This window comes from Ipomoea nil, unplaced genomic scaffold, assembly GCF_001879475.1.
Source record: "Ipomoea nil cultivar Tokyo-kokei standard unplaced genomic scaffold, Asagao_1.1 scaffold0688, whole genome shotgun sequence".
In the NCBI taxonomy this organism is placed as follows: domain Eukaryota; kingdom Viridiplantae; phylum Streptophyta; class Magnoliopsida; order Solanales; family Convolvulaceae; genus Ipomoea; species Ipomoea nil.
This window is the reverse complement of record NW_017617116.1, coordinates 2,017,130-2,042,482: the sequence shown is the minus strand read 5'-3', so window position 1 is coordinate 2,042,482 and position 25,353 is coordinate 2,017,130. Positions and strand designations below refer to the sequence as shown.

Below are 25,353 nucleotides of genomic sequence, written 5' to 3'. Positions count from 1 at the left end.
AAAAAGTGGCATCATTCTATCTTATTGTTAATCTAAATTTTAAGTTTGGATGAGTACTTTAGATTTTTGTTTTGAAATTTTTGTTTATATTAATGTTTTAGATGTTATTATATTAGAATTAATTGTATTGATTTTTTATTTTTATATTTTTAAAATATTTATTCGCATTATAGAGTCATACATAACTAAACATAAATATTACTAATCATTCCAATTATACCCTATTACCAAACATGCAAAATATTTTTACTAAAACTCATTACTATTATCAAATATTTAATTTTCATTCTGATTCCTATTCACATATGCGAACCAAACACACATTCAATATTCAATTCATCTCATGCGTTTGCCGTCCAACTGGACGATAAAATATAGCGCGGCATAAAAGGGAAAATGACAAAACTAACCCGAAGCAGTTCGAATTTTAAGAAAATCTGGAAGTATCCCCGATGCGATCTTCGTCCCTCCTCTCTCCCGTCTTAAATCTCTGTCTCCGTTTACCTAGAGAGAGAAAATCTTAGAGAGAGAGAGATTTGAGACTTCCGCACTGCAATGGCGTTCCTGTCCTTCCTCGGGAGACTCCTCTTCGTCTCGGTCTTCATTCTCTCTGCGTACCAAGAGTAAGCTCTGCTAGTGCTCTTCTCCTTTAGATCTGCTTGGTTTCGGTACTCATATTGTACACTGCAAGTGTGTGTACTGTATTGTTTAATAAGATCCTTAAGATCTTTACATTTTTGAACTTTCGAAATTTTTGTTATGTTGCTTGGTTTGGAGTAAGATTTGGTTTATTTGATCCTAGAAAATTTTTATGTTCTACGCTTTTGTTATGTGCATCTGATGTATCATGATCAATTGGCCACTATAAGAATAATACGGAGTAATATATAGCATAATAATTGTGAGCCCTGTTAGCTTTCTGCCGTATTTTTTATAAGATTCACTTAATGACAGGGCGTTGGATTTTACGGGTTAATTATTATTAGTATTATTATTTTCTCTTATGACGTCAGATCAAGTAATGTATGCTCAAGTATTAGATATTTGCAAGTTACTGATTGAGTGTGGTGATTAATGTTGTATTATGTATAATTGGGTGGACATTGTCATTGGATTACAGACTTGGGAGCATTTAATGCCATTTACTTTTTCAAGTCTATAAATGTTAATTCCTTTTAATTGTTTCTGATTATTCAATACAGGAATGGTATTCTGTGGGATGATAGTTTGTGCTACTTATTTTGTATTGTTGGAACAAATTACGACTGGGCATAGCTACTTATTTTTCTTTTAACTCTATGCCTATATGGATGATACAATTTATAGCTTAAGGTATTTTTGTTGTATTTACTATTTAGAAGGATTCAGAAATGGTGTGTTTGGCTCAATCTAGTTTTCTCTAAAGTGCAACAAGTTGGAAAACTATTAAACTATAATGATTGGCCATTCAATATTTTCCACCTTTCAGGAAGATAGTTGACTAATATTCGGTCCTTCCTCTCCCCAACAGTTGAGCTACTCCACTCTATAAATAAAATAGGCTAGAAGCCTAGAATGCTCCTATTGAGCAAGAAAACTAGTAAAAAAAGCAAAGCTACAGCTTTTGTGCATCAAGAAAATGGATGTGTTTCTAATGTGCAATGACTTTTGCAATATTGTCTGCTGTTGCTTGTGAACAATTACCAAGTGTGGTCAGTTTTGCATTGCATCATTAGTTACAGTATATTGGTTTCTATTCACAAATATGTGTGGCTTAGTATGAAGGAAAAGTAGTGCACCGGTTGTTCATTAGTTGGAGGTATTGCATGTGGAAAAATCTTTAATTTCCTTGGAGAGTTGGAGGAGACCAATGGACTATTGAGCTCAACCTCCAACTACACATGATGGCTTTAGCTATTTGCTTTACTTTCCATTTTCCTTTTCTTTTTAAAAAATTTATTTTTAATTCTATTGTGAAGATATCCCCCTTCCATTTTATGAATTTATGATATCTTATAACTGCACTGCATCATCTTTTTCGTGAATTTTTGCTCAATGGAATTGAGAACTCATCAGCTCATCTAATTATTTCTTGCATGTAGGTTTAATGAATTTGGTGTTGATGGCGGGGCAGCAGCCAATGCATTGAAACCCAAGTTCAATGTTTTCTCAAATCATGTTTCAAATCACACTGGCATTCAAGTTCCTCATATTGAGGTAATAAGAATTGAGATTCCATGCTGAATTATTTTCATTTAGGATATTAGTTCAAGATTTTATGCATTACTAACATTATTTACACTCCATGCAGATGAAGCATCTAGTTCTGGGTACTATCATTATCAGAGGGCTTGGAAGCTTTCTATTTGTCTTTGGCTGCTCTCTTGGTGCTTATATACTGGTACGTGCATTAGTGATTGTGATGTTCTAATTCCCTGAAAAGGAAGGTTTTGGCTTGTTATATTGTATATTTGTATTATATTAAATATAAACTATTTTTACCTTTTTGTATTTTTGTTTCAATTTTTTTTTTATTATTTCTTGTTTCAGATTTTGCATCAGGCGATTGTTACCCCAATCCTGTATGATTTCTACAACTATGATGCTGACAAAATGGAATTTGCTCAACTTTTTGTTAAATTTACACAGGTAAGCCAAAGTACTATTATCATCAACTTGTTGATTTATTGGTTATTATCAACTAACTTGGATACACCTTTGTTGTTCCCGCAGGGTTTGCAACTAATTGGAGCGTTGCTCTTTTTCGTTGGCATGAAGAATTCAATGCCTAGGAGACAAACAAAGAAGGCTGCCAAAACAAAAACCAATTGAGAAGGGGTGACACGGTTTCAGTTTTGACGCACATCGTTTACAAACTCGATTGTTGTTAGTTTTCCGGTGGCCTGGTGTGGCCTTATAACATCCTGATCTTTTGATTTAATCTCTGTTCTAGTTGAACTTTAATCTTATTTGGATGGAATCCTAAATTTTGAAAGTTACTTGTAGTAATTTTTACTTGAATCGGCAATGTCGAATTGACGCTCTTGTGCGAATTAATTAACCTTTAGAGGTAACTTGATTCATAGCCATCTGCTTAACAGCTCTTGCCAATTGCCATTGCTGTCTAATTCTCGTGCATTATACGGAATTTATATTGAGACAGCATTTGATTTTTATAAAAAGAAGCAAAACAAATGAAATATTGGTTTCAGTTGGGGATTTATATAGTGAAGGTGTGTTTGAGGATTTCAAACATAATTAAGTTTAAATAATATTTTGAGTGTTGAGATGTTATAAATATTAGGAATAAGGGTCAAATAGGCCATCGAACTGCACCCGATAAAACAATTAGGCCACTGAACTTAAAAAACCAACAATTAGATCCCTAAACTAATCAATTTCAAACAATTTTTCCAATTTAAAGGTTTCAAACAGGTCAACAGGTCATCCTTCCAAATTAATTATTTTTTAAATTTTAAATTTTAAAAATTAATTAGTTTTAAATTAAAAAAAAAAATGGTTCCGGCTGGATTCCAGTTTTTTTTTTTTTTTTTTTTTTTTTTTTTTTTTTTTTTTAGTTTAATTTAAAACTAATTAATTTTTTAAATTTATTTTTTAAAAAAATAATTAATTTGGGAGATGACCTGTTGACCTGTTGGAAACCTTCCAATTGGAAGAATTGTTTGAAATTGATTAGTTTAAGGACCTAATTGTTGGTTTTTTAGGTTCAGTGGTCTAATTGTTTTATCGTGTGCAGTTCGATGGCCTATTTGACCCTTATTCCTAAATATTATTTTAAGCTTGATATTAAATTTAATTATTTTAGTTGAAAAAAGTATCATTGCTTTATTATATAGTAGTAGAAGTTTAAATATCAAGAAAAGCTTGGTAACATTAAAGGTTGTCTTTAAATAAGAAAGAATTTTTAGATCAGCCGATTGCTGGCAGAACTTGCGATTCATTCTTGATCTGCGTGATCTCTATGCCACAATTGCATGCAATGAATATATATTTGCATGACTTATATATATATAGTGATATAGTGAAAGGTTCCCGTGCGGATGTGCGGTGAATTAATGTGCGTGTAATTTGTATTTAATGTGTGTGAGTGTTGTGCTTAATGTGCCTAATATTTGTATGTGCGTGAGTGTTGTGCTTAATGTGCCTGAGATTTGTACTTAATGTGCGTGAATGTGTAAAATGCAGTAGAAAATATTGATGTCAGCTTCTTCCCCATCCCCAGTAGCCATTTGCCCCCTCCCTAATGATGATGAGCTTCTTCCCCATCCCCAGTAGCCATTTGCCCCCTCCCTAATGATGATGATGCGGAGGCGGGTTATGGTGGTTAAGAATTATGGGAATAATACAACAGAAACCCACACTTAACTGCTGTGCAAGTTTTACTGTGCGTGCGTCATTTATATAAACACTCAACTGCACTGAAGGTAGCTGATAATCCAGAATCCATGGCCAAATTGAAGGAAGAAGTAACAAGAAGCTTGGGTGTTAATGTGCGTGAGTTTCTGTTCTGCTTCCTTCTGAGCTCGTAATTCTGAAATACGCACGCATATTAAGAACAAATCTCACGCACATTAAACACAATACTCAGGCACACTAAGTACAAAACTCACGCATATTAACATGACGCACATTAAGTACAAATCTCAAGCACATTGAGTATAAATCTAACGCACATTAAGTATAAACCTCACGCACATTAATCCACTGCACATCCGCACGGGAAGCCACAATGCACTTGATCCCTATATATATATATATATATATATATATATATATATATATATATATATATATATATATATATATATATATATATATATATATATAAGCGTTCAAACACAAATTAGTGTTAACATGTGAATTACTAAAGGACTACACCGCAACTACTACATGAATGCACTGCAACGACTCCCAGATATGCCTGGAGGACCTTGTAGTGCAACCTCTGGTGGTTGCGGTGCAATCATGTCCGATGTGGTGCATTAATATAGTAATTGCAGTACAATCCTTCAGTAGTTTGCAGGTTCGCATGTTAATGTCGATTCACACTTGAACGCGACCCTATATATGTATGTATGTATGTATTACATCAATTGAGAAGAAGTCTTTATGAGAAAACTAAAAGTGTAACCAATCTCATCTTTATATTTGAAAAAATCAAAAGAATCATATCAATTTAAAATAATAATAATAATAATGTGACATTATCGTAATTATCACCAACTTTACCATGCACTCTAGAACATTACAGAGTTGTTTATTTCATTTATCTATTTTTCCTTTTCTAATTTTTTCATTTGGGCAGTTTTCCAATTTTCATTATCAATTTTTCCAGTTTTCTGATTTCATTTTACAAATTTAATTTTTATTTTTCAATAAAAAAAATTAATATACTAATAGTAATGGTGTAAAAGGCAACAAAAGTCAATAAACACATATTACTAAATAAATTAAAATTATTTTTAATTATTTTAGTACATAGTTTGATTACAAAATAAAATAATACTAAATGAAAATAATAATAATAATAATAATAATAATAATAATAATAATAATAATAATAATAATAATAATAATACATTACTAAATAAATTACAACTATTTTAGTTCATGTTTGAGCATAATTTGACTATAAACAATATATACACAAAATTATAATATCTCATATAGTATTTATACATTTCTACATCAAAGATAATACTAATAGGGAAATGTTGCATGCGCAGGGGGATGGGAATGGGAAAACGTATGCGGAATAATAATAATAATAATAATAATAATAATAATAATAATAAAAAAATACTTGGTAATAATAATTGAAATAGGAAAAATGGTTGTATGTAATAATACTCCGTAATAATAATTCGAATAGGAAAAATGGTTGTGTGCGCACCGCAGGGTCCAGGGAGAGGGGAAGGAAAAAATGGGAAAAGCTGGCATACACGCAAATTAAGCTACTCCCATTAGCTTTAAAAAAATGAGAGTTGTGATTAAAAAATATTTAAAAATGTTAATTTTCTAAAGGATCTCTACCTAATACCCAAATTAACCTTTTTAAAAAACTTTGATCAAACCATTAAAAATATTATTCAAAACGTTGTGATTCAAACATGCCGGCCTATCTCTGATTCTCTTCCATGTGATCATATCTATGACTTCTTTGTCACCATCCTACCACAATTGGGGTCGCTTTTTTTTTTTTTTTTTTTTTTTTTTTACATATACTCTCTAGTCTTACTTTTAAAATTTTATTTCATAATGTGACGAATTTTGATAAGTTAATCTTTTATCATGTAAGTTCTAATACAAGTGTCTACATCAAAATTTAGTGTGTATAAAAATACGAAGTTAGGAATATACAATATAAGAATATATGTAACATTTTTCGTCCAGCTCAGTGACATCATCAACAGAGGAGATAGCACGTGGCTTGTGATTCGGAAGAGAAGCTAGCGGAGTATTATTTTTGCTTTAATTTTCTTTAAATTTCCAGAGAATGCTTAGATAATGTTATGGATGAAATAAATACAAATTATTAAGTTTTCTTCCTCTGGTCTTTCTCTAAATTTCTTCCCCTTTCTTCTGCAAGTCTTTTCTTCACACAAAAATGGGTGCTACTAAGGTTACAGATGATGGAACCTATGACAGAACAACCGAAATCAAAACATTCGACGAGACGAAAGCCGGCGTTAAGGGTCTAGTCGACGCCGGAATCACCAAAGTTCCTCGGATGTTTTACACTCCGCCGGATCCCTTTGTTCAGGCATCATCAGACAAAACCGGCCGTTTCAGTATTCCGGTGATAGACCTGCAGGGCATATACAACAGTAGTGGGGATGGTTCAGTGCAACGTAGGGAGGTGGTCGACAAGGTCCGAGGTGCATCGGAGGTGTGGGGGTTTTTCCAGGTGGTCAATCATGGGATTCCTGCCAGTATCCTGGAAGAGATGTTGGGTGGTACCAGGAGATTCTATGAACAAGATAGTGAGGTGAAGAAACAATGGTACACGCGAGACAGTTCGAAGAGAGTTGTTTATAACAGCAACTTTGATTTGTATAGTGCAGGCTCCGCTAACTGGAGGGACACAACTTACTGCAGCATGGCTCCTTATCCTCCCAGTCCAGATGAATTGCCAGAGGCCTGTAGGTAGGTACACTTTAGCAATCGTTAGATTGTCAAATGAAATTGTAATAAGATTAAAATGTTACTTTACAGGGCGTTTGGTTGGGAGGAGGGAATTAAGGAAAAAAAGAATTGTAATACAGTGAGAAAAGAGTAAAGTGAGAATTTAAATTACATTGTTTGGTAGACATGAATATAATGATTGGGAACCATTGTATAATAATAATATAGTAATAAGAAGGGTAAAATAGTCATTTATCATGTAATTATAATTCTTAGGGGAGATCTTAGGAATTGCAATTCCCTCCCACTAAACCATGGAGTTTGGTAGGAATGGAATTACAATTTCATAATACCAAACACCCCATTAGTGTTGCTATACTGAAGAATCTATTGTATGTATAAAATTAAACTGAATAGCAAATCTCATATAGATATGTATATTGTCAAATGAACCTGTAGTAGAATTTTGATTAGACCACGAGGTGTCCTAAATAAGTCCTAATTATAAGAGACACATTTAAGCCTATATCATACTAAGACTAATCCTAACTCGCATTGGGCCAGCCTAATTAAGGGACACGATGCTAGTCATATTAGTTTTTCTATGCCAAAGGGGATTTTAAACTCTCGACCTCTCTTAAGGGACAAAAGTGCATGACTACTCGCACTAACAAAGCTGGTTTCAAATATGAAATTGTGTAAGTATAAAATGAAACTGAATAACTGAACTCATACATATATGTATTAGTGTTGTTATAATGAACATATTGTGTTTATAAAATGAAACTGGGTAGAAAGATACGATTGTAATTAAAATGAAATGATATTCAACATTACTATAATAAAACTAGTGTAGGTGAAAAATGAAACTAAAGATATAGCTCTTACCTTGGTCCATGTTAATTACTACATGAACCATGGTCCACATTAAAATTTGCCTACAGTTTAGCCTGGTAAATTTATCATCCTTTGCATTATGGTTAGTAAACTTTTAGCGTTACAGTTTATTTGATTTTTGTGCAGAGATATACTGATTGAGTACTCTGAGCAAGTTAAGAAGTTAGGGCTTACCTTATTTGGTTTGCTTTCTGAGGCTCTTGGCCTAAACCCGAACCATTTGAATGAGATTGGGTGCCCGGAAGGACTAGCCGTTCTGTACCATTACTATCCAGCATGCCCTGAACCAGAACTAACCATTGGAGCCAGCAAGCATTCTGATTCTGACTTCATGACAGTCCTACTACAAGACCATATTGGAGGCCTTCAAATCCTCCATGACAATCTTTGGGTTGATGTTCCCCCTGTACCCGGAGCTTTAGTCATAAACATTGGTGATCTCTTACAGGCAAGTACCAGTCTTAACTGCACAGTTTTTACCCTTGCTGAAACTCATTCTTAACGGCAAAGTTTCAACACCTTAAGTTCTGATACCACTTCTTAGGATAAGTGCTTACTACTAAGCCAATAGCTATAGCTCGTTATTTCCGGCATATTTTTTAGAGGCAGGGTGTTGGACTTGGCCTTTCAAGTCTCTGTTCAACAATTTCCCTAGTCATATGGTGCTGGACTTCACCTCTGCCTAACAAATAGTTGATCCTCTGACCTCGTAGTTGCATTAGCAGTCTGTTTATCAGCTGCGGGCCCCAATTGCATTAGCAGAATTTAATTCTTTTTCATTTTTTTTTTTGGTTGAAATTTGCAGCTGATATCAAATGACAGGTTCAAGAGTGTTGCACACAGAGTGGTGGCCAGTGATGTTGGTCCAAGGGTATCAGTGGCCAGCTTCTTCACCACCGGCCATGTACCATCATCAAGGATCTATGGTCCGATCAAGGAATTGTTGTGTGAAGATAATCCTGCAAAGTATAGGGAAACTACAGTGAGAGACTACTCAGTTCACTATGATGCAACAGGGCTTGGAGGTAAATCTGCCTTGTTAGGTTTCAGGCTCTAGATAAACTTTGTAGTACAAAGATTAGTATCAGTTTGGTTTGTATTAAGTAATTCTCAATACTTTACAATTAATTAATCATATGTTGTTGAGATTACAACTTGAGTCTTAAAGGCTGACCAATTGTTGTCTGTGAAACTGCATCAATGAAATATTTGGCTTGCTATTATGTAAATTTATTTAAGTGATTCAGTGGCATATTAAGTGGTCATTTTAAGGTAATATTTTGAGTGAAGTTCATTTCTACTTTGAATTAGGTTAAACTGGATTAGGGTTCTTATAAGGGAGAGAGAGAAAGATGAGGGGTGGTGAGAGGGTTGTAAATAGAACTCCCAAAATGAATTTGAAAAGCTTGTATGCTCTTGTATGTATGCATCTTGTTGGGCATATTGATTTTATACTACGAGAATTCTTTTGAGGTTTTTTTTTTTTTTTTTTTTTTTTCACTTTTGTACTAGTCTCAATTCCTAAAAACTTTTTGTCAACGTCTCAACGATATTACACTACGAGAATTTTTATTTTTATTTTCACTCTCGTACTAGTCTCACCTCTAACTTCTCTAAAATCTTTGTGCTCCCTTTGTTCACGTCCATTGTACAAAATATTTGAGTGTTCAAACATTTTTAAATAATCAATTTTTTTTGAGAAACTGACATTTCAACGCTCTTAGCACTCTCAGAAGAGAGAATTAATTTTAAGGAAAGTGTGATTCACATACTTTAGATTAACCGTTTCATCAAATTACTTATTGAGGAATTCATATTTTTTTTAATTGTTGTGATAAAATTTTGTATAGCGTAAAATCGACCAATCGGTATGAATCTCACCCAAGTTAAAATTAAATTGGTAACAATGGTGGAAACATGGATCGGAATTGGTAACAATGGTAGCAACTATTAAATTTTAACAAATCATAGTCTTTCCAAGAGGACCACGGCTGGTTAAATTTCGAAAGTTGAAAGACCATTAGTGATTAACTTGAACCATGAATGATTAAATTTGAAAGTCGAAGGACCACAGATGGTCAATTTAGAAGTTTAGAATTAAACGTGATAAAATCACTATGCTCAGAAGACCCCGTGTGAGATTAACTCATTATAATTGTATTTTAAGTGCTGTTGGTTTTGATGATCTGTTCAAACTTAGTAGTGGCCTGCATGGACTTTACTTTATTGCAAAAATAAAGTAGTCTGTATCAATAAGAAAAAAACACGTATTATTGTTCTCAAAAAGGTTGAATCTCCAATTCCAATGGTCTCTCACGTCCCGATTTCACAGAACATCTGGGAGGATGTTGTAGCTAGTAATCGTAACTCTACTTATAATCATTACCAAACAAGACCTATTATGTTATTAATGTAATGTCTTGACAATTGTCCACAAGATGCTACAAGAAGCCATTCTAATTGTATTAGATACATGATTGAACCAATGCAAAAGTGTTGTAAATAAAGCGTGACAATGTTCATTAATTCGTTAAAAATAAAAGGGAATTAACTAATAAATTAACATCTATAATATTTTTTTTTGAGTACTATTAAATCTCAAACTACTAAAGCATAAAGAGTCAATTAAGAAATTAAATTTATTTCAATAATTTAAAAGTAAAACAATTCAAGAGCAACAGGAAGAAACCAGACTGTCGGTCATTCATTAGTACTTAGTAGTAATTATTACTAATACATCCATTAAATTAATTAGGTCTAGAAAGCCATAACATTTTTCTGGCAGAAGAAGAAGCCAGACGGTCCATCATCGGGCAATAGAGCCAACTTCACAATATTTTCAGCGCCCTCCTCAGGGGTCAACATCCCAACATTAACAGTCATATCAGTCTTCACATGGCCTGGGGACACACAATTGATGCGAAAATTATTGGGATATTTTTGGGCTAAAATCCTTGTGTAAGCATTCACTGCTGCTTTGGAGACTTTGTAGGCTGAGGCATATCTTGGCCAACCTTTGGCTTGTGCTATGGTTGGACCTTCCTTGTAATTCTTGAGAAATTCCTTCACCACTTCATCCACCCTTTCCTCTGTTAGGCTTTCGCCATTGCTCAATATCTTTCTAGCCATCTCATTTTTTGATAGTAGCTGCAAGCATGTATTTTTAATATAATTAAGGTTCAGTAGGTAATAGGTAGTATTTGAAAGAAGAGATTAAGGTTCGAACTTTGACGACGATAGTGTAAGAATTATATTTAAAGTGGACAAATTTCTTGTGCGCATAAGTATTTTGTCTTGTTTGCTGAACCAATGAGTCATCCTGATTTAAATCCTCCCAAATGCTCTGTCTATTTACTATGAACTAGGATGAAGGGCTGGTTCTAAGCATCTCTAACATGTGCGATTGCACAGGGCCACCAATTTTTAAGGGGTCCCATATTTTTTAAAAAAATTATGTATATATAATACACATGATTTAAGGTTAAGTGTAGAAAGATTGGACCAATTTATGATAGGGTGAAATTGAGCTAAATTGACAATTATTTTAAAAACCCAAAAATATATATATAAATAAATAAATAAATAAATAAATAAGTAAATATATATATATGTATATATATATATATATATATATATATATATATATATATATATATGTGTGTGTGTGTGTGTGTGTGTGTGTGTGTGTGTGTGTGTGTGTGTGTGCGCGCGCGTGTGCGAGTTAAAATTGTTTAGAGATATTTTATCAAAAGAAAAGATAGGGGCAGTGAGTGAATTCATTGAAATAGATGAATTGTTTTTCAAATGCTACTATTGCATATCGAATATTATTGACTATCCCAATTACTATGCCTCTGCAACAAAAAGTTTTTCAAAATTGAAATTATTGAAATCTTACTTACAATCAAGTATGTTGAAAGAGGGACTCATTGAAATAGTTTAATCTCCATTGAAAATGAGCTTTTGGAAGGAGTTGATATCAAAGATTTGGTAAATCATTTTGCGTCTAAATGTGTACGGTGCATGTATTCACTTTTTAAATGAAATTTTAGATGTATTTAAATACAATATTTGTATTTTGATACAACTTTTTGAACAAGTATTATTTATATATATAAATTACTTGAAAAGAGGACCCCAAACTAAATGATTTAGTACAGAGCCCCAATTTTTATTGTAACGGCTTTGATAGCATCGATGTTAAATGTATGGAAGTAAGAGTTGATGATCACACCTTTAGGTTCCCCTGAGTGGAGGAAACATTGACAGTTCTAGGGGAATGGGAGAGCTGGAGAAGAGGTAGAAATGCTTGAACCATTCTTTTGGTGCCATGGTAGTTTATATTAATGCACTGTTCAGCCAACTCATAAGTTTGAATGAGTGCGCCATCACTTTTCAACTCTATTTCTAACTCCTGCTTCAATAATCAGAGGAATTATTGAATATTAATATTAATCGCTTGGGCTTAATTCGCTAATTTTGTAAGTAATATTTAAAAAAAGAAATTAAAGTTTGAATCTCGGTAGCAGCAGTGTGAAGATTATGTCTAAAGTAGACAAATCATTTGTGTACATCATAATTTACATTATCCCAAGTACTCAAGCCGGGTTGTGGGGTCCTTGAAGTTGTAGATTCTCACTCTTGGGGAAGAAGGAATTGAATATTCACTTACATTACTATTTACTAGTATTTGCCCCGTGCGATGCACGAACAAAATTTATAGGTATTGTTGTAATGTTATGATACTAGACAGATTTAGTTTTATTAAAAATATAAGTATAATTATACAATGTAATATTTAATATTTTTAAAAGTTTAATTATGTCATTATTATGTGGATTTTAAAATTTATTGTTACTTGTATTATTATTTGAATTTGAAATTGAAATAACTAATTTAATTACATAGCTAACGTATTTAAATAAAATTTGTAAATAAAATAACAGGCAATATTTGTCAAAAATCTTCACCAAAAACTTATTCATTTGAAAAAGATTATTTATGTAAGAACTATATTTATTTTATACCTCGTATCTTATTTCTCTTTATATATATATATATATATATATATATATATATATATATATATATATATATATATATATGTGTGTGTGTGTGTGTGTGTGTGTGGGGGGGGGGGGGTCAAATTAATTATAATTGAGGTTTAAATGAATATATACACAAATTATATTAAATATAAAACTCTGCCCATCATTGTGAACACAATAAATGCATTCATATTGCTTATCTCATTTGGCAAGAAAATTTTTTTCCCACTTTATTTTGCTTTAATAGAGATAGAGATTTTCCTTATTACGTCATCCCAAAATAATGCATAATTCTTCAATTTGAGTAATGCTAACTTTGTATTATTTTTCCCAACTTACCTTTTTATCATTAAAAATGAGAGAAAATTTAAATTTTGGTCACATGACTATAGGGATTTTGTTAATTTCAGCACATGACTTTCAAAAGTGTCAATTTAGTACCTTTACTATGCAATTCTTATCAATTTTGATCACTCCGGCCAAATTGTCAGTCAAATTTGGCCAAAAAATATTAATGGTTAAAAAATTGGGGATATTTTAGTCTTTTTGTATGTATTATTTTTTTCTCCTCATTTCTTCGCCGGATCTTTGGAAATTCTTCGAAGAAGATGGCAATAGCCGGTGGCATGGTTGCCGGAGGGCGACGGTGGTCCGGTGACCGGCACGTCGCCGGATACGGACTTTTTTCAAGAAATTCGTAATTTTATGTATTATGCTGCGACTAATAGGATTGAGGAGCCAGAATCTAGTCCGAGTGCTCAGAACGGCCAGAATCAAAGCACGGAGGCAAAGGAGATTTGCGATGCGGTGAATCCAGGTCGTAGATTGCCCGAGTCTCTCTCGAAATCTTTTGCGGATGTTGTGAGGGAAAACAAACATGCTAAAAATATACGAGAAGGAATGCGACCAGATTTTGGCCAAAGGCCAGATGATTATCGACGGAAAGCTCCTTAGGTTTTCCAGATGGGCGCCGAGATGGAGTGAGAAAAAGGACTTGTCGTATGCAACAGTCTGGATACTGAATGTCGAAGAGGAAAGGGCGGTGGAGGGCAGGAGGTTGCTCTGACAGCTGTGGCGGAGAATGAGAGAAGCAGCGAAGGCTTGCTGGCGCCTGTGGAGGAGGATGGATTGTGGGAGAATAATAGAAGAGGGATGAAATGACTAAAATATGTTCAATTTTTTAACCATTAATATTTTCCGACGAAATTTGACCGATAATTTAGTTGGAGTGGTTAAAATTGACAAAAATTGCATAATCAATGTACTAAATTGATATTTTTAAAAATTAAGTGCTGAAATTAACAAAGCCCATATAGTCATGTGACCAAAATTGAAATTTTCTCTTAAAAATTATTATTAAGAAAACTTTAATTTTTCACTGAGTGGGTCTCATTTGATTTGAAAATAATTTTAACATGTGCACTCTCAATGCAACCTTTACAGGTAAAGTTTAAAGATAAATTATTTTTTTTTTATATTTAATTTCTTAAAGAGCTGCCTAAAAATTAATGCAATTTTTATAAGATGGAGAGAGTATTATATGGATAACTTACTTCATTTGCAGAACTGATTCGTGAGGAATCTGCTTCTATCATCTCTTTGAGAATTAAACCATCTCCTTCAATAATAAGCCCATTTACACCTGCATTGTTTACCTACAATTAAGTAAAGAAAGAATATTATAGCCAACAGAAAAGTACTATTAAATATAATAAGTTGAATTTAAAAATTATTTAAAACCTCATTCTTCATAAAGTCATTGGGTTGGAACAAATCAACTTTGTCTCCGATAGACAAATCATGAATAATGTCATCATCCCTTAGGGTTGGGGTTCAGCCTTTTAGAAGAATGAATAATATCATCATTTACCAAGAAGAGAAGTATATGAAAAAAATATTATTCTCTAATGCATAAAAGTATAAATAATACATTGTCTTAATAGTCAATTAATTTTTAAATATTTGAATCATAAAACTATTTATCAAACAAGCTAGCTAGATTATTGTATAAATTTTATTTAGAATTAATCAACATTTTGGTCCCTCAATTGTTTCCCAACTGTCAATGCAGTCTATAATTTTTAATTTCAACCAATTTGATCATCGAATTGTTTGAAATTTCGTTAATTGAACCCTTTCAAAGACCAAAATGATAATTTTCACATTTTAAAAATTTCGTCAATTTAGTCCTTAAAGGTATTTAATTGATGTAATTTTAAGCAATTTAAGAATCAAATTGTTTGAAATTAAAAATTAGGGACTATATAGACAATTGAAAAACAATTACAGGGCGTTTGGTTGGAAGGAAAGAATTAAGGGGGAAAGCAATTTTAATTTGGTGGGAAAAAAATAAGGTAGGAATAAAGTAGGAATTACAATTACATTGTTTGGTAGGGAGAAATAATGGAAATGGGAGAAGTGATATAAATACTAAAATACCCTTGTGTAATAATATTAATAATAATATTGAAGAACAAATATGTCATTTTTCCTTTTCATTGTATGGATGAATTCATTAAATTGCAATTCCCCCCAACCAAATAATGTACTTTATCATTTCATTGAATTGCAATTCAATTCTAATGCAATTCATGCCCAACCAAACACCACCTAAAAATTGCAATTCAATTACAATGCAATCCATGCAATTTTTTTTTTTTGAAATCAAACGCCAAAACTTAACAAATTCGAGATACAATCAGGTAGGATAACAGTCCAGACTCCTGAGACAGACATAGAACGGTTGCCCGAACTAACTCATGAGCCACACGATTCGTTGATCTCTTGACATGGGAAACACTAACGCTCCCAATGTCCTCAGCAATCGACAGACATTGCTTCAGCATTAAACCGACATACGAATAATTAGAATTACAAGAGCTCCAGGATAACATTCCTTTGCATGAGCATAGTCCACCGTATAACAACGGGAAACTTTATATGGATGAGCATTTAAAGAAGAAATGAAAAGAAAAGAAAGGATCGGAGTGGATAATTATATTACCAGGATATCCAGTTTCCCGAACTTGGTTTTGACGAAATTCACAAGACAAGAAATGCTAACTTCATCTGCAACATCAAGTTGGTGAAACACAATACTATCTTCATCTTCTCCACCACATAACTGTTTGAGCTTCTCCACAGCTTCCATCCCTCTCTTCTCATCCCTTGCAGTGGCCACTACCACCACCCCTTCATTAGCAAGCTGTCTGCATATTTCATATCCTATTCCTCTGTTTGCTCCGCTCACAACACCACACCTACGCCTCCCCACATAACAAACACAAATAGACAAACAAATTTAACTCTAAGCGCTTATTACCACTATGCCAAAAGTTATAATTAGTAGTAAAGGGGGCAACTTTTCATAACCTGATTTCGAGAGTCAGGGTGTTGAAGTTGGCCTTCATCGGCCTCCGCCCAAAAATACTCATAACATCAAAACCATGAATAGAATGTTGAAAGTAGAATATACTAACTACATACATACCTTCTGCTACTGCTGGCGGCGCTCATCTTAGCTTCCATTATATATATATATATATATATATATATATATTTGAGTTCTTTAACTGGCCTGGCTATGACAGAAGTAAATTAGAGGCTCCCGGCGCCACCACTCTCTGCACTCTCCACACACTGCGGTTATATATAAAAGTTGTGGTGAGTCGGTGGTGAGAAATAGGAATATTCAAATTTCAAACGCGCACGCCTCGCCTCTTCTACGACGATGACTTTGAGTAATTGCGAGTCCCCTTTTTGTTTTTTGCATGCATGGGCAGCTCAGGTAGTGAAGTTTGAAAAGAATGACCAGGGATGAGTTTCATTAGCGACAGTGTGGGAATAATCTCTCGTGATGAGGGCTCCTTGTGCGCAGTAAACAAAAGTCTAGCCTCTGTGTTTCAGTTGAGTTACCCTGATTTACATCTTTCCTGTGGTTTAGTTGAATTACCATGATTTACATCCTTCAAGATGTTCTGTCTGGCAGGGGTCGAGGATTCAACCTTTTGAAAAGAATGAATTAATTAATGGAGGGCAAAATTATATCGTGGACCCAACCCTAACTACTTAAAAATAATATATGTTATACATTAATTTTATTTATATAAAATAAAACAACGTTGGTACTACACATACATAATAATTTATTAATTTTTTTGTATATAATATTTTGATTGCATATACATAATCGGTTAAATACTTGTTTATAAAATCAATACTTAATTTTATAATAAAAAGGGGTTTTGACTGAAATAGGAATGGGCCTAGGCTGATTGACAATAATGGGAATGATTTTTTTTTTTTTTTACAATAAAGGAAAAACAGAGTTTGGGAAACACGGTTGGGCTAAGGTAACAAAATGAACTCTCCCAATTCTTTGTTTTACCAAGAAGGAATCGTAAGGGGAATCCGGCAAAGCGGTGAAACTGTGAGTACTAGGATTGTAAACGTAGAAGCTCCGACAGCCATTTTCAACCTGGAAGCTACTATAGCACAGGAACAAGCCATTGCAGGAAGACTGGACAGTCATTCCATATTTCTCATCACCAAACTCTAGAGTTCTGAACGGGGCATCGCTACCGAAGTAGGGGTGGGTGATGAGTGAAAGCCAGCGTTTGGAGACAGATTTGAATCAGAGAAGCGAGCGTTGTATCGATTGATGCTTTTGAGGAGAGAGATAAGGGAAATGCGGTTGTAGTATAATATACGACAACCGCATTTTCTAAATGCGTATTTGTGTATACGACAACCTCATTTGGGAAACACGGTTGTTGTATATTATACTACAGCCGCATTTCCCAAATGCGGCTGATATTGACGTGACCATCAAGCTCAACCAAGTTTGGGAAATGCGGTTTTCAGCCCAACCGCGTTTCCCAAACTCAATTTTCCCTTTATTGTCAAAAAAAAAAAAATATCATTCCTATTATTGTCAATCAGATAGGCCCATTCCTATTTGAGTCAAAAACCCTAATAAAAACTTACTAATTTTGATCTAAATATCTATTCAAACTAGTGATGGATACCAAACACCCTTTCATAACCCTCAAATTAATTACCCTTTATTACCTATTATTTCCCATCTACTACCCATTAATTACCCATTATTTCCCTATTAATTATCCATGAATACCCCCTACTCACCAGTCACCATCTACAATTCTTATGCTAAAAAAAGAGGGGGAAAAAGAGAGGACCGGGAGGATGCATGGTTTCATTTCTCTAAGAGCTCTACCATGATATATGTATAAAATGATTACAAAATAGTGGATTTCGACTCGTCACCGTCCAAAAAGGCTCGTGGTTTTCACAATTTGATTTTCACGTTAAAATTGTTGTGTATTTTTCTTTTTTCTTTTCAAATTACTTATATTTTGTTAATTCGATCAGTTATATATGTTGCCCTTAGGATTGAGGTTCAACCTTTTGAAAGAATGATTGCATGTAAAACACTAGATTTATGAACTTTAACTTTAAAGCTTATTTACTTATATATAGTTAACCTAAACTGTGCCTTTCATGACGTATTGACGTCCCATTTTTGTTGTTGCATAATTAGAAACAATGTTGGTACTACAACTACATAATATGGTAACTACATCTACATAATATGCTAACTACAGTTCTATAACATGTTTATAAAATTAACAACTTATGTCCATAATATGGTGAGTACATTTTGTTGGAGATTTATATAGTAAATGAAATTAATGTTTTAGACGGACTACCATGAAAGTTTAAATAATATTTGAAGTTATGGAGTTATAAATATTATTTGGTAGAAAGTTAATTAAAATACTGGAAGAAATTTACTACGGAAGGATTAAAACAAGTCTTCCTGGTGACTTTTGATTGGACCAAAAGATGATAATTACTGGTTTTGCATGAACCGGAAGTTTACCGATTTGTGGATAGTGTAAGGTTCACCGAATTGATTTCGGCAAATAGCATGTGTGCTGGTTTTTTTTAATCAAAAGCAGCACGTGTGTTGTGCTTACTTTCATGTTTCCCATGCAAACCTTTTAAGCTTAGCAAATATTATATATATATATATATATATATATATATATATATATATATATATATAGATATATTCATGATTTATGTAATTAATTTTCTTCCATGATAAATATATATTTTAAGATATATCTTATGGAAGTTAGTTTTAAACTACTGGTAACTTCCATGTAACCTCTCATAACAGTTAGATTTTACATCTATAAATATTTGGAGAGGCATCTGAAAGACATAGACAATTTTATATGATTATTATGTAATTTGCAAGAAATCAAGATACTTCACATGCTTACAATTCTACAGGAAATTTTCAAACAAAGCAACTTGAGAATTTCATTCATCTTCTTGTATCCCATAAGATTAAATCTCGAATCTTGTTGCTTTTATAGAGGGAGATTTAAAGCTTATAGGAAAGTGATTACACGCCTGAAGATATCAAATGATCCAGTTTTTGTTCCTTGTTGTCTTCTGTATTTTTGTTGTATCTCAAATGTATTACAGAATACAAGCACCTTTTTCCAACGTAAAGATCTGGGAGAGCGAGAGTGGTTTGAAGCTCCGCGTAGAGGGGTTCCGGCAAAAGCCATTTGTCCATCCAAAACTGTGTTTCTCTGCTACTCCGGACAATGCGAGTTAGGCCTTCCTCCATGGTCCCCCAAGCTGCAGCGATTCCCCGCCAAGCATTAGAAATGTTTCTCCTCCCTAATGCGGTTCCCACTCCTGCTCCTTGCCTCCTGTATTTCGTGTTGATGGTTTGTGCCCAAAGGTTGTTCGACTCCAACATGAGTCTCCATCCAAGTTTCGCCATACAAGCCATGTTCATTTCGCTCAGCCGTTTCACCCCCAAGCCGCCAACATCCTTAGGCGAAGTGACCAATCCCCAGTTGGCAAGACTCATTTTAGTTACAGTGTCGCTGCTGCCCCAAATAAATCTCCTCGTTTTCTTTTCAATTTCCATGCAAATGCCTTTGGGTAAAGCAACGATCTGCATGGTGTAGATTGGGATCGCGTTCAAGACCGATTTGGCCAGAACAACCCGCCCTGCCAGCGACAGGGTCTTAGCTTTCCATCCTTCGAGGCGGCTCGTGATCCTGTCCATCAGATGAGAAAAAGTATTGCAAGTGACCCTGCCATGGATGGCGGGGACTCCCAGGTACTTACCCAAGTCATTTGTGCGCTCAATGTTCAACCGGTTTGCAATCTCATCCGCCAGGCCCTGATCTGTGCTTTTTGAAAAATAGACTTGGGATTTGCCCAAGCTGACTCTCTGACCGGAGGCTTTACAAAAACACTCCAGACACTCTTTCACTACCTCCACCTGGTCATAGGTCGCTTCCGTGAATAGGATCATGTCATCTGCAAAACAGAGGTGAGTTAAAATGGGCCTATTGGGTACAAGTTGAATACCTTTCCAATTGCGGCTCTTTGCCTTAGAGTCAATAAGTTGACTTAGCCGCTCCATGCACAAAACGAAGATGGCTGGCGACATAGCGTCCCCTTGCCTGATGCCCCGTTCCGGTCGAAAATACTCCAATCGCTCCCCATTCCAAATAAGGGAAAGCCTTGAGGTTCGAATGCAGGACATCATGAGGTTCTTCAATTTATCCGTAAACCCCGCATGCTCCAGTGTATCCTGAATGAAATTCCAAGACAAGAGGTCGTAGGCTTTTTCCAGGTCCAACTTTATTGCCATGAACCCCTTTGTACCCCGTTTATCACGCATTGTGTGCATTACCTCCTGGAAAATGAGCACGTTATCAGAAATTTGCCGGCCAGGAACAAAGGGACTCTGAAACGGTCCTACGAGTTTGGGTAGGATGATCTTAAGCCTATTCGTGATAGTCTTCGTGATGATCTTGTAGCTGACGTTGCAAAGGCTTATGGGTCGGAATTGTTTAATGGTCTCCGGATCTTTAACCTTTGGGATTAGGGTGATGAGGGTGTCATTAAGTCCAGCTGGAATGATACCCTTCTCAAATGCTTCTTTAACCAGACAGGAAATGCTATCACCAGTAGTGTCCCATGTGTGCTGATAAAAACCCGCCTGAAACCCGTCTGGCCCGAGGGCTTTAAAAGGCTGCATGTCCTTCAAAGCGTTGTGAACCTCCTCCTTGAAGATTTGTCGGTTAAAATACGCCCAATCCCTGGTCCTTATTCGCGGAAGCTTGCCCACATCGGCTCCATAGGGTCTCTGGCACCTGCACAAGAAAAGAGCTGGATAAAAAAATTGCGAATGTGATCCCGAAGCCCAGTGTCGATCGAAATCCACTCGCTGTTATTATTCATCAGCTTGTGCACCACATTCCTGGACTTGCGAATTGTCGCAGCCGCGTGATAGAAGGTCGTATTACGGTCCCCCGAGTAAATCCACTGTTCCCGGGATTTTTGATACCATATAAGCTCTTCTTGGTGCAGTATATCCCCCATTTCTTCTCTGAGCTTCATATCCAACTTCACCAGTCCTCTGTGATTATTAATTGTCATGGCTCTCTGAAGACCTTGTATTCGAGCCATGATGTCACGTTTTCGTTTAAACACACATCCGAAAGAATCCTTATTCCACGTTGCCAGATCACTAGCCAGGTTGTGCACATTTTCCACCACGCTATTAGTAGGTTTCCAAGCTCGATCAACTATCCCATGCAGGTCTGGATGCGTGAACCATGCCGCTTGAAAGATGAAAAGTGCATGCTTAGTTGCTTACCGCTGGCCCTGTACCTGTAGAAACAAAGGCGCATGATCAGAAGTTAATCGTGCCAGGTGGGTAACACATGCCTCTGGGAATCGAATGCGCCACTCCAAATTGCACAGAGCTCGGTCAAGCCGGGCCCCTTTTGGTGCTTCGCTAGATCCGTCTTTTACCCATGTTACTTTGGGCCCCGAGAAGCCCAAGTCAACGAGGCCCTCGTCTTGAGTCCAGTTTGCAAAATCAGAGCTCCGGTGGGAAGAGAAAGAGCTGTAGTTATTTGTCTCCTCCCTGCTCAGGACGGTGTTAAAATCTCCGGCGATGAGCCACGGGCCATGAACAGACTGCCGGAGGTCTTTCCATAATCTCCGTCTTAAGTGGTGGGCGGGACTACCGTAGACCAGTGCTAAAAACCAGGGCGGTTGGTGGTGAGTGTCCACCTGCAAAAGAATAAATTGGGGGTGAGTTCTGAGAACCGTAATTCGCACCGGGTCCTTCCAGAAAACCCAGATGCCTCCACTGAAGACAACAGCTTCCACTCGGACCCAGTCGGAGAAACCCAACTTCGTGCAAATTGCGTTCGCCTGGGCACCCGAAACTTTGGGCTCGAAAAGGCCCAAAATGGTAGGACGGTGCGTCTTAAGGAAGTGATTAAGGGTGCGCAGGAACAGCTTGCTACCTGCACCCTGACAGTTCCAGAAGAAACAATCCATAAAACAAAAACGCACAAAAGAAAACCGAAAACAAACAGACAATAAAGAAAACACACGCGGGGGCGCTCAATGAGCTCCCCCGTTACCTCCACTCTCATACTGCGCTGGATCGTCCTCCAGATCCATAACTGCATCCCCTTCATCGTCAAAGCTTCCCGGCAGGTCACTATGGTGTTCCTTTGTGGGCTGCCATACCAGAGATGGAACATCGCCGCTAGTGTCGCCCACAAAGACCCTAGTTGACCGAGCACATGCAAATAATTGAATTTGAACCACATGTAAATAATTGTGCAAGAATTATATATATATATATATATATATATATATATATATATATATAATATTTGCTAAGCTTAAAAGGTTTGCATGGGAAACATGAAAGTAAGCACAACACACGTGCTGCTTTTGATTCAAAAAACCAGCACACATGCTATTTGCCGAAATCAATTCGGTGAACCTTACACTATTCACAAACCGGTAAACTTCCGGTTCATGCAAAACCAGTAATTATCATCTTTTGGTCCAATCAAAAGTCATCAGGAAGACTTGTTTTAATCCTTCCGTGAAGCGGTAAATTTCTCCCCGTGTTTTAATTAATTTTCTACCAAATAATATTTATAACTCCATAATTCCAAATATTATTTAAGCTTTCATGGTAATCCATCTAAAACATTAATCTCCTTTACTATATAAATCTCCAACAAAATGTAGTCACCATATTAGTGTAGTTAGCATATTATGTAGATGTGGTTCATAGTATTTCAAAGGTTCATATTACGTATATATATTCATGATTTACGTAATTAATTTTCTCCCATGATAAATATATCTTTTAAGATATATCTTATGGAAGTTAGTTTTAAACTACTGATAATTTTCATGTAACCTTTCCTAATAGTTAGATTTTACATCTATAAATATTTGGAGAGGCATCTGAAAGACATAGACAATTTTATATGATTATTATGTAATTTGCAAGAAACCAAGATACTTCACACATGCTTACAATTCTATAGAAAATTTTCAAACAAAGCAACTTGAGAATTTTATTCATCTTCTTGTATCCCATAAGATTAAATTTTGAACCTTGTTGCTTTTATAGAGAAAGATTTAAAACTTATAGGAAAGTGATTACACGCCTGAAGATATCAAATGATCCAGTTTTTTTCCTTATTGTCTTCTGTATTTTTGTTATGTCTCAAATATATTACAGAATACAAACACATTTTTTCAGCACATTTACATAATATGCTAACTACATGTCTAATTTTCAACAAAATACTTATTAACTGGCCTGGCTATGGGTTATGACAGAAGTAAATCAGAGGCTCCGCCACCACTCTCTGCACTCTCCACACACAATGGTCAATGGTTATAAAAGTTTGGTGAGTTTGTGGTGAGAAATAGGAATATTTAAAGGGGCAAGCCTCGGCTCTTCTACGACGACTTTGATTAATTGCGAGTTCCCGTCCGCAGAGCTTATTTATGAGCTTTTATTTTAAGCTATTAAAAAGTTATAGTCTCTGTTTGGCAGAGTTTATTTAGGAGCTTATAGCTTATTTTAAGCTACTAATAAGTTATAAGTTTTGTTTGGTAATGTTCCCAAAATTAGCTCCTAGCTTAAAATAAGAGTTTATTTTGGAACGCTACCTAAGGTAGCGTTTTAAAATAAGCTCAGTTTTTTAATTTTTTTTTCATCTTTATCCTTATTATTTTAAAGATTTTAAAGAAATGACATAATTTATCATTCCCAATTAAAATCTTTTTCTCTCTTCCTTTATCCGCAACTTTCACCGCAAATATTATTATTATTATTATTATTATTATTAGATTTGCAACAATATTGCTACTTCATTATGAGATGCTAGATCATGATTATGCTAATAGTTTTATTTCAAAATGTTAAACATTTTTAATATGTAAACAAACTAATTTAAATTTTATGAAGATGTTCTTTTTAGTCTTTTTACATTTATCAACTTATAAAAAAAAAAACTAATTTTACCAAACACATTCAATCATAATAGCTAGCTTAATAGTACAGTTCTTCAGTTTTCAGCTTCGAGCTTATAGCTTTTCAGCTTTCAGCTCTTTTTCAGCTTTCAGTTCTTAGCTTATAGCTTTTCATCTAGATTTACCAAACAGATCCTAATAATGTCCCAAAATAAGCTCGTAGCTTAAAATAAGAGCTTATTTTGAAACGTTATAACCTTTCAAAATAAGCTAGTAGCTTCCTAACTTCTTTTTTTTTTTCACATTTTCCTTACTAATTTAAATAAGAGTAAATACCCAAAATGGTCCCTCGACTATAGCTAAATTCACAAATTGGTCCTCGACTTTCAATTTCAACCAATTAAGTCCTTTAACTTTGCAATTTTGACACAATTTGGTCCTCCATCTATTTGACCGTTTGTTGACCGTTTTGAGTATTTACTCTTTAAATAAATGACATCCTGTATCCTTCCAAATTAAAGCTCTTTTCTCTTCTCCTGCAATTTTCATCACAATTATTATTATTATTATTATTATTATTATTATTATTATTATTAGATGAAGGAGATTTCGCAACAATATTGATATTAATTTCATTATGGGATGCTAGATCATAATTATACTAATAGTTTTATTTCAAAATGTTAATTTTTTTAAAGACAAAATGTTAAATTTTAATATGTAAACAAACTAATTTAAGTTTTATGAAGATGTCCTTTTTTATAAGCTTGTCAAAAAGCTAATTTTACCAAACACTTTCAAGCACAACAGCTAGCTTAACAATTCTTCAGTTTTCAATTCCTAGCTTATAGTTTTTCAGCTTTCAGCTCCTTTTAAGCTTTCAGCTACCTTTTCAGCTAGGTTTGCCAAACAT

At 34.7% G+C, this 25,353-nt stretch overlaps 3 protein-coding genes across 6 annotated transcripts in view; 2 read left to right on the top strand and 1 right to left on the bottom strand.

Annotated features, from left to right (window-relative positions):
• Window positions 1-435: 435 nt before the first annotated feature.
• On the top strand, window positions 436-3,066 carry LOC109175711. The gene is made up of 5 exons (XM_019325045.1): window positions 436-623; window positions 2,082-2,196; window positions 2,291-2,380; window positions 2,530-2,628; window positions 2,713-3,066. Exons 1-5 carry the CDS (start codon window positions 556-558, stop codon window positions 2,809-2,811), a joined length of 471 nt encoding a protein of 156 aa, XP_019180590.1. The 5' UTR covers window positions 436-555; the 3' UTR covers window positions 2,812-3,066.
• Window positions 3,067-6,513: 3,447 nt separating this feature from the next.
• LOC109175701 (1-aminocyclopropane-1-carboxylate oxidase homolog 1-like) lies at window positions 6,514-9,246 on the top strand. Its single transcript, XM_019325029.1, has 3 exons — window positions 6,514-7,146; window positions 8,149-8,470; window positions 8,828-9,246. The coding sequence occupies exons 1-3, from the start codon at window positions 6,608-6,610 to the stop codon at window positions 9,077-9,079; spliced, it is 1,113 nt and encodes a 370-aa protein (XP_019180574.1). The 5' UTR covers window positions 6,514-6,607; the 3' UTR covers window positions 9,080-9,246.
• A 1,482-nt stretch (window positions 9,247-10,728) lies between these two features.
• LOC109175705 ((+)-neomenthol dehydrogenase-like) overlaps window positions 10,729-25,353 on the bottom strand; it is a 28,753-nt gene continuing 14,128 nt past the window's right edge. Inside the window, exons 2-6 of one of the 4 annotated variants that reach the window (XM_019325033.1) lie at window positions 16,501-16,691; window positions 16,075-16,334; window positions 14,624-14,725; window positions 12,257-12,439; window positions 10,729-11,169 (exon numbers count right to left, since the gene is read on the bottom strand). In XM_019325033.1, the coding sequence (XP_019180578.1) occupies window positions 10,780-11,169; window positions 12,257-12,439; window positions 14,624-14,725; window positions 16,075-16,334; window positions 16,501-16,558 (993 nt within the window). In that variant the 5' untranslated portion in view covers window positions 16,559-16,691 and the 3' untranslated portion in view covers window positions 10,729-10,779. Of the gene's footprint in view, window positions 11,170-12,256; window positions 12,440-14,623; window positions 14,726-16,074; window positions 16,335-16,500; window positions 16,778-25,353 lie in introns of those variants that run through there. The other 3 variants (XM_019325032.1, XM_019325035.1, XM_019325036.1) reach the window with 3 other exon arrangements.

Coding starts and splice junctions, on each gene's coding strand:
- LOC109175711 (XM_019325045.1), top strand. CDS start 556: ATGGCGTTCCTGTCCTTCCTCGGGAGACTCCTCTTCGTCTCGGTCTTC. Junction 2,381..2,529: donor CTCTTGGTGCTTATATACTG/GTACGTGCATTA, acceptor TTCTTGTTTCAG/ATTTTGCATCAGGCGATTGT. Junction 2,629..2,712: donor TTTTTGTTAAATTTACACAG/GTAAGCCAAAGT, acceptor TTGTTCCCGCAG/GGTTTGCAACTAATTGGAGC.
- LOC109175701 (XM_019325029.1), top strand. CDS start 6,608: ATGGGTGCTACTAAGGTTACAGATGATGGAACCTATGACAGAACAACC. Junction 7,147..8,148: donor GAATTGCCAGAGGCCTGTAG/GTAGGTACACTT, acceptor ATTTTTGTGCAG/AGATATACTGATTGAGTACT. Junction 8,471..8,827: donor ACATTGGTGATCTCTTACAG/GCAAGTACCAGT, acceptor TGAAATTTGCAG/CTGATATCAAATGACAGGTT.